Genomic DNA, 20,017 nt, shown 5'->3' with positions numbered 1-20,017 from the left:
TGTCCTTAATTTAATGAACCAATGACATGTGTGTAGAGAAAGAGACTTTGTTCTCTGAACAGCAATACAATATTAAGAACAAGAAAAAACTTTAATTATCCCAACGGAAATTCTTTTGTCCTAAAAGCATGCTCAAAGCAACAAGAGAAAATAAGAATAAAACAGTAGTAATAGTGCAGAAAAAAATTAAAAGTAAAGTGACATTAATTAGATCAAGAGATTTGAAAAATCTTTTTATTAATTGTGTGCTTTACACACATTTCAGAGCGGCTGTTAGAAAAATGAAAAAACATAAATTACTTCCACAACTTTCAAGCCTAAATAATAACTTTATTTATTTAAATTACAGACCAATTTCCATGTAATTTTATGATGTGTTTAATGTAAAGCATCATGTTAAATTCTGTTTTTTTGTTTATCATGTTGTACATTACGAAAAATGTTTTATTTGTGTTCATGTACATTTTCACATAAACTTGAGCGTAATAATTAAGTGGACACATGATGTTAAAGAAAACCTTTAAAACAAATTAAAGTTCAAGTTAATTTTTATCTTACTGTTAAATCACTGTTAGAGCCCATATGGGTTCGTTTATTACCAACATTGTAAAAATGTGTGTATGTGTGCACATACATGTGAAAGGAAAGTGAAGTGAATATAATAGTAAAACACAGCACACGTTGACACTGTGAAATGTGTGTGTGTGTGTGTGTGTGTGTGTGCGCGTATGCAGGCAGGAATTGATTCTAAATTTAACCGTGTACATGACTTCATTCTGATTTTAACAGCGTAAACAGGTATGAGAGTGGTTACATGTTGCCTGAGCAGGTCTGACTATGCAGTCATATTTGAATGGGGCAAACTTGGTCATGTGGCGGGACAGGTACTGTGTCCCCCGAGGTCATTGTCTCAGGATCAGCTCCATTTAACATCCGTGACCCTGATATGGATAAAGCAGTTATAAAGAGTGAGATTGGAACACATAGCTGACATTTTCAATGAATAAGACACAAGGTCGCTATACTACATCAGCAACCTTCCCAGAATTCAAAGCAGACCGGGGCAGTGGTGGCCTAGCAGTTAAGTAAGCGGCCCAGTAATCAGAAGGTTGCCGGTTCGAATCCCGATCCGTCAAGGTGCCACTAAGGTGCCACCGAGCAAAGCACCGTCCCCACACACTGCTCCCCGGGTTACAACCCTTGGCCCACTGGTTTTATGGTTAAATGCAGAGGTCATCATGTGCTGTGTTTCCCAATGACAATCACTTCACTTTCAAACTGAGGTTCAAGTTCATTGGAAAAATCATAAAGAAATGGCAACGACCGTAGAGACAGTGGTCTTATTGCAGCAAAAAAACGTGTCTAGCTTATATCCCTTAAGGGATCAGGCAGAAATCAGTGTGACCACTGCTCAGCCAGAAGTTGTCTTTGTGAAAGAGTTGCAGCCAAAAAGCAACACGTTAGAAACTGGGGTGCAGAAAAATGCCAGCAAGCGCTCTGATCCTGATGTGGATGAAGTGCTCGTACACAAGTTTTTATGATGGCAATTTGCCATGTTAGCATGTTCGGGTGACATGAAAAGTTCCGCTTTGCCATGAAAATTAACTTAACCCCCCCCCCCCAAAAAAAAAACCTGCCACAAAAGGACCTGCTGAGATCATTTCAGTGTTCCTCTCGTTAACACAAGTGAGTGTTAACCAGCACATGCTGACTGAGTTAGAATTGCAGACTGGACGCTTTAAAAGGAGGGTGATGCTTGGAATCATTCTTCTTCCTCTGGTAACCATGGTTACCTGCAAGGAAACACGTCCAGTCATCATTGTGCTGCATAAAAAGGGGCTTCACGGGCGAGGAAGCTGCTACTAGGATTCCACCTAAATCAACCGTTCATCAGATCATCAAAACCTCATGGAGAGAAGTTTAAAGGCTTCAGGGTGTCTCCTAAAGATGATTCGGCTGTGGGATCGGAGCTTGCTCAGGAATGGCAGCAGGAAGGTGTGAGGGCATCTGCACGCAGAGTGGAGGTGAAGACTTTTTGGAGGACGGCCTGGTGTCAAGAAGGGCAGCAAAGAAGCCACTTCTCTCCAAGCAAAACATCAAGGACAGACTTGATCTTCTGCAGAAAGTACAGGGATTGGACTGCTGAGGACTGCTGGGGTAAAGTCATCTTCTCCGATGAAGCCCCTTTCTGGTTGGGGCCTCTGGAAAAATGATTGTCTGGAGAAGAAAGGGTGCCAACAGTGAAGCATCCTGAGACCATTCATGTGTGGGGTTGCTTCTCATCCAAGGGAGTGGACTCACTCACAATTTTAACTAATAAAACAGCCATGAATAAAGAATGGCATCAGAACATCCTCAGACAGCAACTTCTCCCAACCGTCCCGGAACAGTTCGGTGACGAACAATGCCTGATGGAGCATGATGGAGCACTGTGCAATCTTCAATACACCTCAGAAACAACTGACACAGTGTTTGTGTCATTCTCGCACATTCCACACATTTGTCATCAAAGTCAAAGTCAGCTTTATTGTCAATTCTGCCACATGTACAGGACATACAGAGAATTGAAATTGCGTTACTCTCAGACCCATGGTGCAGTAACATTAAATACAAAGGTATAAATACAATTTTAACACAATATACAAATAAGGGCACATGGTGGAGAGTGCAAACCATGTAAACATTGTGAACAATGTAGTGCAACAGAGCTTGTAAGAGTAAAAGTGACAAAGTGAGGTAGAGTCATCACACCATCCAGGGAGCCTAGTGGGTAAGACACTCGCCTATGAACCAGAAGACCCAGGTTCAAGTCCCACTTACTACCATTGTGTCCCTGAGCAAGACAATTCAAATTTTATTTGTCACATACAGTCATACACGGTATGATATGCATTGAAATGCTTTAGCGACTGCTACAGACCACAGCATTGCAAATGTTGCAAGTATACAATGAAAACCAATATGCAAATATTGCAAGCATAACCAAATATTGTAATAAAATATGTGTAACGTGTAGGGTGAAGGTGTGCAAATGAGTGAAAGTCAATGTATATAAAAAAAAGCAGATATTTCGTGCAAAGAATAAAAAGAGTACTTAACCCTGAGTGTCTCCAGGGGGGGACTGTCCCTGTAACTACTGATTTTAAGTCGCTCTGGATGTAAAAATGTAAATGACCATCCAGCACGATTTGGGGCAGCAGCGAATTCGTCTAAATCGCTTCGAAACGCACTCAAGCTGCGCAGAAACGCGCCGCCGCGACGCGCTCGAACACACGGGCCTGCGCAACGCCGCGCCGCCGACAGAAGCCGGCGCGGAACCTGCGACCCAGCTCGCCGTCGGCGGCCGCACTTTCCCCTCGCAGCCGGCGCGTAACCGCAGCTCCGTGTCGTCGTGGGCGTCGCGATCGCGGACGGTCGGGCCTCGCACGGCGGCGACACGTGAAGGCGTCCAGACGCGTTGGCCCCCCGGGGCCAGATCGGCTCCGTTCTGCCGGTTTTAACGGATGCTCGGCGAGACCATTCCATTTAACGTCAGTAAAGTTAGCAGTGAGTTCTGCGGTCGACCGACATTTTCCGCTCATTAAACCCCCCCCAAAAATCATGCATGTCTGTGAACTTACACACACACTCGTAATTTTTTTTTCAAATTGCTTCTGCCGATAAATCGTGAAAATGCGAAATAATTCAGCCGCCCCTCTGATTTAAGGCGCTCGCTGCGCTGTTGACGATTTCAAAATAAAAGCTCCGAATGGAAATACGGGGAATTGTTTAATTTACATGAATATCACGCCTTTCAGCTTGGGGTAAGACTACATTTGTCAATCCATGTCCGCCGCGCACTTTCACGTTTCTAAAAAGCGTAAATAACAGGGTAAGGGGTTCAATGGTTTGGGGTTTTATTTTGAAACGTTGCCCACCGTCAAAAGCGAGCGCGTGTGTCGTTCCGCATTCTCACGATTTATCGGTTGTGTCCATTTAAAAACCAGCGAGCGTGTTTTCGTATGACGAGTGAGAGAAAATCCAGCGAAGGTTCGGATACTGAACCCATTTACTGAGGTTTGAAGTAGGAAGTGCTCGGCAAGTTTCTGTATATGTAGAAACCCTTGTCGCTGTTGTACATGCCTGTTGACGATGGAATGTTCTTAGAAGACTGACCAAGTTCACACTAGTTGGGTATCTGGTGCACCGGCAAACGAGCAAGAGTTCTGGTTTTTCGTGAAGTAATTGGGGCAGTGAGTGGTGGCCTGTCTTGGGGCAGCGGTGGCCTAGCGGTTAATGAAGTGGCCCCGTAATCTGAGCAAAGCACCATCCCCACACACTGCTCCCCGGACGCCTGTCATGGCCGCCCACTGCTCACTCAGGGTGATGGGTTAAATGCAGAGGACAAATTTCACTGTGTGCACTGTCTGCTGTGTATGACATTCACTTCCGAACCCTCTCTCTCTCTTCAGGGTGTGGAGAGATGGAGGAGGAGGTCAGCCCTCCCGCGGAGGTGACTCTGAACTCGGCCATGTTGTGGTCCATCCCGGAGGCTGTCGAGCGGCAGACCCTCCAGATCGGCGCCTCGGCCTGCGGGGCCACGGCCGTGGTGGACGTCTTGCAGGCGCTGGGCATCGCCGCGGCGACCGAGGTGGTGGACCGCTGTGTCCAGACGCGCCTGCGGAGGAATGAGGCTCCGCTGCCCGATTACCTGCTCTCACGGAGCGAGGCTGGTAAAAACGGAGCAAGACTCGTGCTTAAAATGGTCTTTTACAATCAACAAAATAAAGTTATTATAAATAGACATCACAAGGGTGAGGACCATATGGGTGTGATGTTGTGTCAAATAAAAGCTCTTGATCAGGATATGTTGATATAGCATTAATCCAGAGCGCCTCACAATCAGCATTTACAGGGACGGTCCCCCTGGAGAAACTTTACCCTGAGACACTCAGGGTAAAGTGATTGTAATTTTGAGATACTGCAGCACAGGACACTGTGACACAACGAAATGTGTCCTAGCTTTTAACCATCACCCTTTGGTGAGCAATGGGCAGCCATGACAGGAGCTCGGGGAGCAGTGTGTGTGTGGGATGGTGCTTCGCTCAGTGGCACCTTGGGATTCAAACCGGCAACCTTCTGATTACGGGGCCACTTCCTTCCTAAGTGTCTTGCTCAGGGACACAATGGTAGTAGGTGGGATTTGAAAAGGGGTGTGTTACGCACCACCCACCTTTCTTTTGGACTAAAGACATAAAACATAAAAAAAAACATTTGGGCTAAAATGCACCGATGTACGTCACTCTGGACAAGAGCATCTGTTACATTCTGTAAATATAATGAATACATTCTTAATAATGTCAGTTATTAAATGAATGACAATTTTGAACGCGTAGAAGCAATTCGCTATGTACACTGTCATCCTGTAAAGTTGGCAAAATGTCATTTACGCCGATATGGGTCTCACCCCTCGATGTATGCAGTAAATACACCAGCCGTTCGGACTGGATGTGGAAGACTGCAGCGCTCCGTTGCACGGGACGCTCAATGTTTTATTATTATTCGGGATGTCTTTAGCATCTCTTTGTCATCATGATGGCTTTGCACTCCGATATTCAGCTTAATGAACTGAGTGCGAAATGCTTCCGTCACAGAAAAAGCTGTTTTGTGGGTTTGTGTGTTTGGTTTTGTTCTAATATGTGTAAAAATGAATAAATTAATAACTCAAAGACCCATAAATGAATTGGTGTGTGGAAACTTTTTGACGTGTATACCTTTAAAGTGTTATTATTTACTCGAATATGATGCAAAAAAATGAGATAAAGAAATTTTAAAAAATCTAAGAATGCATATTTACCTACGTTTAGCGTTGAATCTCCGTATTCATTTTTCAGGAGCCACACACGAGCAGCTGATCAGCGGTGCGGACCAGGCCAGCGGCGGTAAGGTGGCCGGCAGGTTCTTCGCGCTGCACCCACGGCGCAGGGTGAAGCTGGTGCCCTGGCTGGCTCGCTGGATCCGGAAGGGCGCGGTTCCGGTCGCCACCATGAACATGCAGCGGGCGGTGCCCGAGGGGGAAGAGGTGCCCGACGCGTGGCACCACCAGCTGATCTTCGGAGTGGCGCCCAATGCCGTGTTCATGACCAATCCTCTGGATGTGGGTGGGTGTGAGCCTATTTTTGAAAGGGCACTAAAGTTATTAGGGCTGACCAAATGCTGCGACAAATTTCAAATGTTTTATTAGGTACTTTTTTTTTATTAATTTGATATAAATTCATATCATTAACGCAGATGTGTCTGCTGTGCAGGGTGCACAGGAGTGGCAACCAATCGCAATTCCTCGCTCTTATCCCACAGCCTCCTAACCCTCTAGAAATGCAACTGATTTGCATAAATGCATTTGATTGGCTGGCAATCAATTCAGTTCAGCGGTGCATGACAGTAGGCCATTCAAAGTGAAAGGGAGGCGCCTCCATTATGACCTGAGCGTCTCTCATACACTCGTCTCAGTAAGAGCAACTCGTTTTAATAAATGAATCATAGTTCATTCATTTTTTTAGAACAATCGTAAGTAAGATTTATTTAGAATTGAATGCTGCGGGGGATTCTGTTTAAAAAGGCTGAGATTTTGGATGTTTGCATGATTATAGTCAGTGAAGAGGAGGTCCACCAGCGCCTCAGCAGCGAGTCGGTCCTCCTCATTCGCCGAGACGACGTGCTTCACAGACTGCCGGCTGCTGTCCCCCTGTCAGCAGTGGCAGAGAACCATGCCGACCCACGGTGGAGCGTCTTAAACGTGGAAGGTCCCCGTTCTCCTGCTCATTCTGGATGAGGTACGTGATGTTAGGGTTTATGTCGGCGTTATAACTTTAGCTCCCATCAACAGGTCAAGTCAGGCAGATGATCGATGAGGAAGACTGTGAGGATGGCCACCATCAGACGAGCCACATCACCATCCCGGCAGCGTACTCCTCTGGAGTGACTCTGTTTGCCCTCAGGGGCTCTGGTGTGTGGCAGGAGCTTCTGGGAAGTCCTGAACTCCCTCTGCTGTGAATGGACACCTTCTGGAACCTTCAGTGATCTGTGTGTTGAACACACTGCTGAGCCACATGAATCCATTTTTGTAGCGATGCTGTATTTGTGTGCTAAATGTATGGTAACAAGTGTATTTATTGTGGATTTAATATAATATATTTTGCCACCCGAGGCTCGTGGGTACGTCTGTAATGAATAAAATCCCGGTTTTGTTTGACTGAATCATGGGAAAATTTCTGCAGGTGACCTGGTGCGGGTCGCACACGGCCCAGTGGTCTGCTTGTCACGTGGCCATCCACGTCCAGCGCTCCAATCAAAAGAGCACAATGTAAAGTATTATACATACATATGTAAATTAATTTAAGTAATATTGACTGCACATCCAGACAAAAGCGAGTAATACCTACTTAAGAACAGCAGATCGCTTACTTTTTTACGAAAGTCAGGAAAGTCAGCTTATGTGTAAAATTTAGCTTAAAAAAACTATACAATTTCTATAAAATTCTCTCCTTCTGCACAAGACCTCTTTGACCCTTCACACAACCTTCACTCTCACGCTCATTGCCGGCTTTCCACCGACCACTTGGCTTTCAGCAGAATAAAACTCTTCAGCAGTCACAATACATTCGCCGTTATTTCTTAGCTCCGGTGTTCCGGTGGGCCTTGGAAGTCCTTTTCAGATTTTAAAATAAATCTCATATAATTTCTTGTTTTTGTCTTCCAAGGAGACGTTCTAATTATTATAATTCTGAACTCATTTGGGCTGGTGTTGTGTAGCAGTGTCAGGTTCACATTCCACTCCACACCAACGATTCTACTGTGGTCCACTGGTCCGGGGCGACTGTCCCTGTAACTACCAACTATAAGGGGCAGTGTGGGGCAGTGGTGGCCTAGTGGTTAAGGAAGTGGCCCTGCCGAGGTGCCACTGAGCAAAGCACCGTCCCCGCACACTGCTCCCCGGGCGCCTGTCATGGCTGTTCACTGCTCACCAAGGGTGATGGTTAAATGCAGAGGACAAATTTCACCGTGTGCACCGTCTGCTGTGTTGCAGTGTATCACTTCACTAAGTGGCTCGGATAAAATGCCGTAATTGTAAACGTACTCTCAAACAGTCCACGCTCTAGCTGGGCCGTCGACGCGGCCTCCCCGTACCCGCATTCCATTCTGCCTTGTGTCCAGACGGGCGATGAGGAAACCGATGCCGAATGAAATCAACACAGCGACTTCTCACCTCCCTCATCAAGGAACATGACATCATCACTACCGTGTCAGAGGCCATATAACAAAGCAATAATACTTCTGCCACATATGCATATTCTTGTTTTTTGCACTTTGTGTAGACTGTGCAGCGTAATGAATGTATTTGTTAAAACATGGCTCTCGGGGTAACGGTCTGGGCCTTAATCTTGTATTGAAGATCGCCATCTACTGGGGCCCGAAATGGCTTCTTCACCTTTTTAAATTATCTTTTATTTAGTATTATGTGCTGAAGATACATATTGAGTGGTTTGTTTTCTGAGTTCTTAGTGAATCTGACTACTCGCCCAGGGGGATTATTTCAACTTCATTGGCCTTAGAAAAGATGAGTAATCCCTTCTAATACAGGAGAGTTTGTCTAAAACATGCTGCTATTACAGGATAACTCTGAATGTTCCGGGTAGTTAGTTCCAGAACTGGTTTTAAAGGTCCCCTATTATGAATTTATTTATATCTTGGTCTCCTGATGCTGTATCTGATGTGAATTTAAATTAAAGAAAGTGAGTGAGCGAATTTATTATTTTGCTTTTCGGTGCTTCAGGAAAATCTCAATTATCGGCGATCCATTTCATTCACTCTCTACACACTACGGAGTGAATACCAGGTGGAGTGCCCTACGTAGGGAGCTACGGTGCGATGGGAACATGCAACTCCGAAAAGCTTGCGCTGTCCCTTTAAAATAATAACAGCTCTCGGCCGCGGGGCATTGTGGGAAAAGCGGTCGCTGTCGCGCAGGAGGCGTTATGGCGGCTAACATCGAGCAGATTTTCCGCGATTTCGTGATGAACAAAATTAAAGAGATCGAAGACGAAGGCCAAGATGCCAGGTAGATGCTCTGTGCTGGTGCGGCTGTTCCGTGGCTTCGGCCCGGGGGGCTTTTTGGACGCGGGAAGTCGCCGCTTAGCAGAGGCTAGCTGCAGTCAGGCTAGTTTTTATAAACTGCCACACGCTCGAATCACGCATGATATTTACATTTTCTGTTGTAAATGAGTCCAGCCCCGCTTTTTTCGTTAATGGCAGCATCACAGCAGCTGTATATGATCATTAAATGTTTGTATTTGTCCGATATGCTCTATATATATATATATATATATATATATATGTGTGTGTGTGTGTGTGTGTGTGTGTGTGTGTATAAATCAATGACTGATGAATTATGGGACGTGCTTGTCCCGTGTTCGAGTCTCGGTTCTGTCCTGGAGAAGGTTTCTCGGCCGGATGGAAGGGACTGAGCCCTGCTTACATCCCCGGTCAGTGATGGTCAAGATGGCCGGTCTGCTCTGTGCACAGTTCGGCTATCAACATGGATTATCGGTAGGAAATGGGATGCAGCTGTAGGAAGAGTAATGTAGAAGAGTAAACGCAGGTTACGAGTGGTTATGAGGGTTGGGTGGAGGACATTGTCCCTGAAGCTTGTGTGGCCACGTGGGTGGAGGGAACGTTCTGTTTCACTCCGTTTCGCTGCATTATGAGTTTAAAGTTGATTAGGGGCCGTATGAATTGCTTTTGAAATTAGGGATGCGCAGATCCAATATGGGTGCCGGACGTCAGTCAGATATTAGTTCAGAGAAGTGGATCGGGTGTCTGTAAGATGGGTATCTGTGAAGCTGATCTGTTTTTTTTTATACTTGTGCTCTGCATCCTGCACCCACACCCTCCGTTACTCACATGCAGTGTGTAGGTGTACCGTTTCGTTCAGAGATTGTCAACCATCATGTGGTTACATATGTAGACTTACATATATTCTTATTCTTACATATATACTACATATACAGATATGCACAAATATATATTTTACATATATAAAAGTATTCTCAAGTATTATATTACTTTATCAACAGTCTGTTCCAGCATCTAAAAGACTCTGCCGCATTTTGCTGTACCATTTGCCGCAATGACAGCTTGACAGAGACGTCTCATGCTCCTCACGAGCCTCACGATGATGTTCTGAGGCAAATAGTTCCACTCTTCCACCAGTGCTACACGCAGTTCTGCCAGGTCACGTGGGGGTGGGGTACGATAATTTAGTCTCTGCTTTAGCTGGTCCCAGACGTGCTCTATGGGGTCGAGCTGTGACAATTCTGCCACGATGTTGTGGAGCATTATCATCCATGAACAGAAAGTTGGGGGTGTGCTGGCCGAATGGGGGGGTGATTATGATCGGTTTTATGATGTCTCTGAAGGAAGAACGTGCAGTGAATGAGCCATGTACAATAACCAAACCTGTTTTGTGCCTGCCTGATGTTGCACCTCCTGTGGACCATGTTGACCTCAGCATATCGTTCACCCCACCTTCTCCAGCAACGCTGACGTGACACTCATCAGTGAACAGGACTGTAGACCTCTGCTGCATTGTCCAGGTCACATGGTCTCGTGCCCACTGTAAACGTTCACGGTGCTGTCTCAGTGTCAGTGGAGTTGGTTGTGAATGGTTTGTCTGGAAACCCTAGTACCCCTCACATATCATAGATGGGCCAGCGGCCGTGTTGCAGTTGCATAACTATGTCAGGGTACTTGGGTACCAGTCATCGTTGCGGTCAGTCACTCGTGGGGCTCCATCCCTGGGTCCGTCATCAACTCTGCCAGTAGTTCTGTGTCTTGATGCAGGCACGCATGTCCAATAACCAAGACAGGGCATCACAATGACACTCACTTCACTTTCACCAAGTTCACGAGCAACATCTGACTGCCTGTGACTAACATGGGCAGGTGACGCTGCTCATCCGTTAAGTGACGTCGTGGGTTCATGGCTGTTTGGATGATGAACTTGGAATGACGTACTGACAAAACCAGCTTTTTATGCCCACAGAATGTTGAAATTGATGCCACTTTGTCTCTTGGTATTGGCCCCAATATAAGGCCATTACATCTAAAACACAAAATCACCCCAATACTATTGAAGCAAACACCATATGTATGACATCCACTATGTCTCTCACAATATCCATAAGTTATTGTAGGGTTTCTGAGAATAGGCTCTAACCAAAAATAAATGCCCCAGTTACTCTACTTTATTTGGTGTGGTCTGATCTAGTAATTATGATGTATTAGTATTATTATTTTTTTTATTTAGCCAATCAGGTGAATGCCACTCAAATGGAAGCAAAAATTGTTCTGTGGATAATGCAGGACAGCAGGACCTCCCACATCCCATGAGTGGTGAAGCTGTGAAAGGGCAGTCAGGTGAGTTAGCCAGAAAACCCCTTGAAACCCACCTGCACGATTTGCAGCCCTACAGTGGGCCAGCGATGACGAAAACGTCCTCTGGTTACGTCCACAGGAAGCGCCGAGCACACTGATCCTGCGTCAGTCAAGCCAGATCTGGCTCGAGCAGATCGTGGAGATGCTCCCCGTAAGAAAAGCAAGAAGCACAAACGACACAAGAGCAAGAAGAAAAAGAAAAAACGGAAAGGAAGCAGCTCTGAGTCAGGAGCGGAGTCCAATGGGGAGACTCATTCAAGGTGGGAAACTTTGTTTATTGGACGTTTTGACTCTGGAAATGGTACAATATGGTACAGTAATGGTACAATTCCAAGCCTAGCGGTTGAGGAAGCGGCCCTGTAATCAGAAGGTTGCCGGTTCGAATCGCACTCTGCTCCCCGGGCGCCTGTCATGGCTGCTCACTGAGGGTGATGGGTTAAATGCAGATGTCAAATTTCACTGTGTGCACCGTGTGCTGTGCTGCTGTGTATCACATGTGACAATCACTTCACTTTTTTGTCTCCAGCTGCCAAACGCTGTAAATGTAAATGATTTTGCCAGAAATAACTCTGGAGAATTGTACTGCAATGTAAAAATCTGAAATCGTTTTTATTGTTTTTACTTCAGTATAATTTTTTTGTTTCTCTCTGTAGCAAGAAAAAGAAGAAGAAAAAGAAGAAACGGAAAGAGGGGAATAATAAATCCAGCACTTCTGTGTCTGTGACCGAATCCGAAGCAGAGTCTAAAATACCGGCTGCATCTGCTAGCAGCCATGAGAAGCTGCCGTGGGAGTGTGACCAGGGCGTAATTCTGGCCAAGCCCCAAGATCTGCCCGACATCATTCCAAAGGTCGAAAGTTCCGCACACAAAAGCACGGACGTCTCGGATATCTCGGCTGGTCTCGAGGAGACGCGAAGGAGAGGTGTGTCCCGATCCCGTTCCGACTCTCGGTCTCGCTCACGGAGGAAGTCACGATCCGCGTCCAGGCGTAGAAATGGCCAAAGACCTGACAGGCACAGGTCTAGATCTAGAAAGAGTCAAGAACATAAATCTAGGTCTTTCTCACCAAGGCGGGAAAAGCGCTCAAAGTCTACATCACGAGAGAGTAGACCATCAAGGCCCAGTTCTCGAAGCAGGAGACGATCCAGGTCTCGTTCGCGGCCTGATGGAAAAGGAAGGTATTCCAGGTCCAGGTCTCGTTCTCGGCGCAGGTCCAGGTCTTTCAGGAAAACCGGATCCAGACGATCCCGGTCTAGATCTCCCCGGAATCGCAAATCACGGTCTTCACAACATTCCAGTCGCTCACAGTCAAGGTCGTTGTCCAGATGCTCTATGTCTCACTCAGCTCAGAGAATGTCGAGAGCAAGGACAATATCGCCTTTCAGTAAGTCTGTTGACAATGAGCAGGACATGAGGACCGAATCTGTGTCTAGGAATACGAGTTCTCCTTCAGAAGAAGGGAAAAAGCTGAAGGATGATTGTCTGTCTGCAGCTCCAGTAAAAACGGGAGTGACCACCGGGCTTGTTGAGGAAAGCACCCCAGATGCTGCATGCCAGACTGTGACTGTTCCTAAAGGTTCTTGGAGACCAGTTCCCTTCCTCGTTACCACCTCGACCACTTTGAAGGAAGAAGTGAGACTCAGCCCTACGGACGATGGCAACACCATCAAGGTGCCTCTGACGGCCTCTGAAGGGGCTTCCTCTGTCCCTGAAGAGCCAATTCACCAACTTGCCTGTGCTAAACGGGAAGACATTTCCACAGCTTTCTCTATGGAAAGACATTCTCCTGGATCACCTGCCAGAAACAAGCCACATTCTCCCACAACGACCAACAGGTCGAGATCTAAGTCTCCAGATCGTAGCAGGCATTCAAAACCTGACTCGATGAGAAGGAAGCGTTCAAAATCGGCCTCGAAGAAGCGAAGGTCTGAGACGCCAGTCAAAAGGTCTTCCTCGCGCGGCAAGAGGAGGAAGTCGAGAACACCCTCACGCAGGAGGCGGTCCAGATCAAAGTCTAGGACCCGGAAGAAACGGTCCCGATCAAAGTCACCTGAAAGGACGAGATCGAAATCCCGCTCGCGGTCTCGGAGGAAAAGGTCTCGGTCGGCAGAAAAGAGGAGACGCACGGAGTCTCGGTCTCCCGGCCGCGGCAGGAGGTCCCGTTCGGGTTCCGGCTCTCGCAGGAGGCACGGCGGCTTTGGCCGGATGTTCAGCGGACGCGACCGGTGGAAGCGGGAACCGAGCCGCTCGCCCGTCCTCATACTGCGCAAGAAGAGGTCGGGCTCGCAAACCCAACGCGGCACCAGCCAGACGCCGCCACGCCTGACGGAACTGGGTAGGACTGTCACCGTCACATCTTGAAAGGTGCTGTGGACTTGTTGCCGATGCTCATATATTTGATCATTTCCTTCCTTCAGATAAAGACCAGCTTCTGGAAATTGCCAAAGCGAACGCCGCTGCCATGTGTGCCAAAGCCGGAATGCCCATTCCTGAAAGTCTGCGCCCCAAGTCAGTCCTCCAGCTACCCCTCCCCTCAACAAACCCCACCCCTCTGACTCTGCCCCTTCCCCTGCCCGTCAACATGAACGTGTCCAGCATGACCATGAACGCGGCCATGGCGAGCATGACTGCGGCCACCATGACCGCCCTCTCCACCATCGGTGCGCTGGCGTCCATGCAGTCCTACCCTCCCCTGCCCACCATTACCAACAAGCCTCCTCCGGCGGCCACTATGCCCAACCTCGCCAACATCGAAGAGGCCAAGCAGAAGGTCATCAAGCAGGTCAACAGCATCAGCATCAAGGAGTTAACCGAGGTAAGAAAGGGCTCCGTACGGTCCAGGGCTGGATAAGACTTATTCCTCTTGTGTGTGTCTGTGAGTCTTTACATATTCTGACCTTTGGCACAGTTATACGGTGAGCTCGAAAGACCATGACCCTCGAAGGCCGAGTAATTGTGGAAGAACCTTTTAATTAGATTGTAGGAAAGCTGGGCACGATTGTTGACGGTTCAAGCTTATTGATAATGAATAAAAATTAATGGTCGGGTAGCTCAAGATCATTTAAATCAATTCATGATGACAACTTGACCTATTAGAGTCACTATACACACACACACATATCATTTCTTCTTTTGGTTAGATTTCATATTTATATACAGGCCTGTGTGGACAACTCCCTTTTTTGGTCACACCTTGAGAATATCAGTGGCCAACTGAACTGTGGATTGACTTGTGATCTGTGATGAATCAACTGTTTGTACCTATGCTGATTAATATTGTAATTAAGGCCCACGCGGGATTGGTCGATGTAGGATCGCACATGCACAAAGCCCATATTAACAAACCTCGGTTGGTTTTCAAACTTTTTCATGTTGGACGTAGTCTCACGCTCAAAATCCTCCATGACATTCCACTCGAGTTATCATGAGTTGTGGTCTCTCGCAGAAGTGTAAACAGATAGCAGAGAGCAAGGAGGAGATGGCCATCGCCAAGCCGCACGTGTCCGACGACGAGGACGACGAGAGGCCATTCGCTGCAGGGGCCCTGAAGGAGAACAGGGGCATCTCCTTCAGCCTCAATGTAAGACCTCTGCCATTGTTGTGCTGGTTTTACATACCGGAGGCCGAGTCGAACAAGAAGACCATTTGAGGGGATGGGGTTAATTTGGCAAATGGCTGAAGTCTGCTTTGCTGCCGGAATGTTCCAGTTTAATGTGTAGGCAATACCATGGTAACCAATGGTATCGATGCATTAAAAAAGTACCAGACCTTCAACCATTTGCCATGTTGAACGCATCTCTGTTTTTCCCTGGTTTTTGCAGTAACCCCTCCCCCCTCCTCCCTGCCCCACCCCACCCCCCTCCTGTGATGCCCCTCCCCAAACCCATCCCTCAGAACACTTCGGTGAAGCCGGCTGGGCGAACCGACGCCGCCTTCGCCAAAGAGTTTCCGGTGTCGTCCGGCTCGCAGCACCGCAAGAAGGAGTGTGACGGGGCCTACGGGGAGTGGGTCCCTGTGGAGAAGAACGGCGAAAAGTCTTCCTCGTCCGCCGGTGCCGACGCTCCCGGCAAAAGCAGCGACAGCGTCTTTCCTGAAGCCCCCTCACAGGTCTGCGAATGTCCAATTGTGTTTTTTTTATTTTTATTTCCAATGTCTTTTAACATGCGTGCTGTTGACCAACCCCCAGGCAGTGGACATCACCGTGGCGGTGAGCGAGCGGGCTGTGGCTCAGAAGCGTCTGGCCGAGAACCCTTTCGACATCAACGCTATGTGCATGCTCGTTCGAGCCCAGGAGCAGGTAATAATCTTTGGTTTAAATTGTTGAATCACATTGTAGGAGATTAGGAAGAATTGCAAATTGTGGTAATTAGTAGAGGACGTGGACGATTCTGCATCAATGCATTGCAGAACACGATTGATTAAATCTTTTGTTTGTTTGTTGTTAAAAAGTAGTGACTGTGGCGGCCTGATCTGAGATCAGCGCCACTCCGTGATTGATTTCTGCCTGCTCCGTTCGATTGCCTTTTCGCTGGCATTTATTTGATATAATCAGAAACATGACCGAACGCTGGTGCTGAACGCCCGCCTGGATGCTTTGATTTGCTCCGATGAGCAGAAAAACGTTGGCTGTTCAGCTCGCCCTCACCTGAGGCCAGAAGAAAGCCCCGTTCGGCCTCACCTCTCATCACACTGGTAGCAGCCTAGTGGGTAACACACTCGCCTACGAACCAGAACCCCCAGGTTCAAACCCCACTTACTACCATTGTGTCCCTGAGCTAGACACTTAACCCTGAGTGTCTCCAGGGGGGGACTGTCCCTGTAACTACTGATTGTAAGTCGCACTGGATAAGGGCGTCTGGTAAATGTAAATATCTGAAGCCATCACGTTGAGGCAACGTAGAATGTTCGCACCTCTGGTAACCTGCGATCCCTCCTTCCACGGCAGGTTGACGCGTGGGCCCAGTCCAACACCATCCCGGGCCTCTTCACCGGCTCCACGGGGGCTCAGGTGCTCTCGTCTGACGAGCTGTCCAATAGCGGCCCGCAGGCCTGGATCAAGAAGGTAAAGGTCTGAGCCAGTCCCCCCGGCTCACTGCCTAGCACCGTGTGACATGTGTTTCAGGGAGGATTTGAGGGTTGAAGGTTATTTTATCTAAATAAAAAATCAATGTCAGACCACAGCACCGCCGCCTGGATCTGATTCATACAGTGAAGTTGTTTCCACGACAACAGTATGTGGGCGGTGTCGGGTCAGCACTAGCGTCCCGATCGGGTTCCGTCAGAGCACGTCGCTCAGGGTCCGTGGGAGTTTTTTTGGCTGTGGTTGCTAACTGCACACTATGCACTATACATATAAGTCAGTAGTTATTTTGGGCGCCGTATGTGGGGTTCTTATACTGCTGTGAGTGAAGGGAACACACATTTTTGGCCTCTTGCCCTGAATTTTGTCTTCCGAGGACGCTCCAGCATTCGTGGATAGAAATGTAGCCGCAGGGTAACCTTAAATTTTACATTTTTTTTTTTTTTTTTTAAATCTGTCTGCTCAGTATACATGTTCCAGTGGTTTCATAAAAGAGCATTAATTATGAACAAGTTGCTTTTAATAATGCCACAATGTCAGTTTACTACAATTACAGTATGTCAGTAGAAGCCTAGACGTTCTGCCGCTGCAGGCGACTGTTTTAAATTCCGCTCGAGCTTTCGAGTGGAAGGGAGGGCTGATGGATGTGCGAGTGCACGGCGGGTTGGAGGGCAGGGGGGTGTGGGTTCACAGCCTGCCCTGTGAACTCTCACCCCTCTGTATGGACACTTGTTGCAGGCTCAGTCCTTGTAGCTGCCTTGTTGCCATGGTGTCTGTCAGGCCTTTTCTAGTCCCATCTGAAGCTGTGCAGCTGAGCGGGGCCTAGGTACGTACACCATCCAGCACCCTTACTTTGTGTGTGTGTGTGTGAGAGAGAGAGAGAGAGATTTAACCCCTTTACTCTGATTTTATGAATGTGTGTGCGTACGTATGTCTTTATTTTCTTAATTTCTCCTGAACGTGGTGGGCTTTAGATGGTCTTGTGGGAGATACAGGTAGACTTCTTCTCACCAAACTAGTTCTACTCTACTTTTTTTTTTATTTTTTTCCTAGAAGCATTTCTTGCATGGTTATTAAAAAGAATTAAGTGATTACTAGTGTCACCCAGGTGGAATTGTGGCCTTTGTATGATGATGATGATGATGGCGTAAGGCAGACATGTAATGAGTACAAGACTTCTTCACCTCACGGTGCCCTCTTCCTTCTCTGTGCTTCGCCCCTCTCTCCACCTGGTCCTTCTCTCCTCTCTCCAGGACCAGTTCCTGAAGGCAGCGCCCGTTTCGGGGGGCATGGGCGAGGTATTGATGCGGAAGATGGGATGGCGCGCTGGCGAGGGACTGGGAAAGCACAGGGAGGGCACAGTGGAGCCCATCGTCATCGACTTTAAAATTGACCGTAAAGGTGAGGCCACGTCTTCCGGGGTTCTCCTCCATTTCAGAACGTAGTCAGATGCTCACGTTTTTCTGTCTTGAACTGGTCAGAGAACCAGATAGTCCATGGTGAACTGCAGATGTGTGTCTATGGGCTCTAGAAAGTAGGAATAAGCTGACAGGATGTAGCATTAAAAAGGATTAATTTAGCACTAAATAATGTGTGGTGTAATCCGGGTAATCCTTCCTCCTCCTGTAGAATTTTTTTACACCATGTAAAGATTAAGCATAAGCGGTCCAATGGCTGGTCCCTGTGGGATTTCGCATATCGTGGCGCACTGATTCATGTTCAGAACTGGTGACACTGTGGTGAGGGCAGAAACCTGACATATTTTTTTATTTATTTTTTTATTATAATTTTTTTTTTCCTCAAGCACTCTTTGTGCACTTCGTTATGTTCAATGGGATTGGTGCAAAATTTACACAGATTTAGGCACCTTGTTGCTGTGTAACGTCTGGATTTGAAGGAGCCTTACTGTGTTTTGTTCCCCCCGCAGGTCTGGTGGCGGAGGGAGAGAAGACCCAAAAGTCTGGAAGCCTGGTAGTTATGAAGGACCTGCAAGGTGAGTTAATCGCTCACTTTCAAGTTCAACATGCAGATGTTAATGCAGCGTTTTTTAATTCAACCTTTCTTACCAGTGAATATCACATTTGTGAAAACTAATAAAGTGATTTAATATGGTTTTGTGAAGTTCTGAACAATCACCTGCTGCTGTACTCATCTGACTTGCCACGATCCCTGGTTTCAAACCTGAAATCAAAACTAATTTCTGACCCCTGCAGGGAAGCACCCGGTGTCTGCACTGATAGAGCTGTGTAATAAGAAGAAGTGGATGCCACCCGAGTTCGTCATGGTGCACCACAGCGGGCCCGACCACCGCAAGAACTTCCTGTTCAAGGCATGGCTGCCTTTTTAAGACAAATAAAGATCTGAACGTTTTCTAGCACCTTGTCTGATCTTTGACCTTCTATAATTGCAGGTGATGGTGAACGGTGGCGAGTATCAGCCCCAGACGGCCAGCCCCAATAAGAAGCACGCTAAAGCCATGGCTGCCACTGCAGCCCTTCAGGCCATGGGCGAGGTTTCTGGAGAGAATGTGCACTCCGGACCAGTGTTCACAGCAGCCTCTACCAACTAAACACACACACACACACACACACACACACACACACACACACAAAGAATTGTGTGCATGATACACACCTCCTGTCCAAATGTCCTCCTCCTCTGTGCGCACCTCCTCATTTGCCATTTGCATTGATAAATGTCCCGTGAGGAATCCAGCTTTTTTTTTTATTATTATTATTCTTTAAATTGACCATCTTGAGTAATTCCATTGTGATGAACGCATGTTGTAAATTGAATGTGTTCCATTTCCTCCCTTCTAAAGGAATATGTAATATTTTAAGACGATGGCAGTTTAATTTAAAACTATTAAACATCCTTGATCTGAACAGTGGTGGAGGGGTGGATTTCTGTTCAACAAGAAATCTGCATGGTTTGTGTTCCGCCAACGTCATTTTATATAAATATATTTTATAATACACTCCATCGTGCTTTATTCACCACGTGGTTTGAGTTTAACATCCGTAATCTTAGAGGAATAAAGGTTCAAATAAAAAATGTGCCATAAATTTGTCCACATTATGTAAACCGAGAAACTGATGCTGTCAAACATTCAGCATGCTTCAGCTATTTATGGGTACACTAATAATACTGCAATATCAATTACATAGACAAGATGGATTACACACACCCATACACACACAGCTCAACTGATCAATACCTCAGAGCGGTGCAGATAGGAGCAGTTGAATACGGTTCAAACACTCTGCATTACTTATTATTAATTTACAGCATTTATCAGACGGCCTTATCCAGAGCGACTTACAATCAGTAGTTACGGGGACAGTCCCCCCCCCGGAGACACTCGGGGTTAAGTGTCTTGCTCAGGGACACAATGGTAGTAAGTGGGACTTAAACCCGGGTCTTCTGGTTCATAGGCGAATATGTTACCCACTAGGCTGCTGCAAA

The 20,017-nt window shown here is 47.0% G+C and overlaps 2 protein-coding genes across 10 annotated transcripts; both read left to right on the top strand.

Annotated features, from left to right (window-relative positions):
- The first annotated feature begins 3,258 nt into the window (after positions 1-3,258).
- On the top strand, positions 3,259-7,236 carry LOC114790808 (uncharacterized). Of its 7 annotated transcripts, none has more exons than XM_028981167.1 (5): positions 3,259-3,546; positions 4,452-4,712; positions 5,874-6,140; positions 6,630-6,782; positions 6,866-7,236. In XM_028981167.1, the coding sequence occupies exons 1-5, from the start codon at positions 3,504-3,506 to the stop codon at positions 7,030-7,032; spliced, it is 891 nt and encodes a 296-aa protein (XP_028837000.1). In that variant the 5' UTR covers positions 3,259-3,503; the 3' UTR covers positions 7,033-7,236. The 7 variants fall into 7 exon arrangements, with proteins under 7 accessions (XP_028837000.1, XP_028837006.1, XP_028837005.1 ...); XM_028981173.1 differs by having other exon boundaries at positions 6,630-6,775; positions 6,866-7,034; XM_028981172.1 differs by having other exon boundaries at positions 3,260-3,530.
- A 1,740-nt stretch (positions 7,237-8,976) lies between these two features.
- Positions 8,977-19,437, top strand: sonb (SON DNA and RNA binding protein b). Of its 3 annotated transcripts, XM_028981760.1 has the most exons (13): positions 8,977-9,097; positions 11,345-11,454; positions 11,552-11,732; positions 12,126-13,807; positions 13,890-14,287; positions 14,918-15,052; positions 15,367-15,579; positions 15,659-15,769; positions 16,418-16,534; positions 17,806-17,953; positions 18,480-18,545; positions 18,766-18,881; positions 18,963-19,437. In XM_028981760.1, exons 1-13 carry the CDS (start codon positions 9,015-9,017, stop codon positions 19,119-19,121), a joined length of 3,519 nt encoding a protein of 1,172 aa, XP_028837593.1. In that variant the 5' UTR covers positions 8,977-9,014; the 3' UTR covers positions 19,122-19,437. The 3 variants fall into 3 exon arrangements, 2 of the variants coding, with proteins under 2 accessions (XP_028837593.1, XP_028837594.1); XR_003749928.1 differs by lacking the exons at positions 18,480-18,545; positions 18,766-18,881; positions 18,963-19,437 and adding an exon at positions 17,291-17,378 and having other exon boundaries at positions 17,806-17,934; XM_028981761.1 differs by lacking the exons at positions 18,480-18,545; positions 18,766-18,881; positions 18,963-19,437 and having other exon boundaries at positions 17,291-17,940.
- Positions 19,438-20,017: the final 580 nt, after the last annotated feature.

The sequence above is a fragment of the Denticeps clupeoides genome, chromosome 5 (genome assembly GCF_900700375.1).
Source record: "Denticeps clupeoides chromosome 5, fDenClu1.1, whole genome shotgun sequence".
Lineage (NCBI taxonomy): Eukaryota > Metazoa > Chordata > Actinopteri > Clupeiformes > Denticipitidae > Denticeps > Denticeps clupeoides.
The sequence above is the reverse complement of the archived record's forward strand: the minus strand, read 5'-3'. Positions and strand labels throughout refer to the sequence as shown.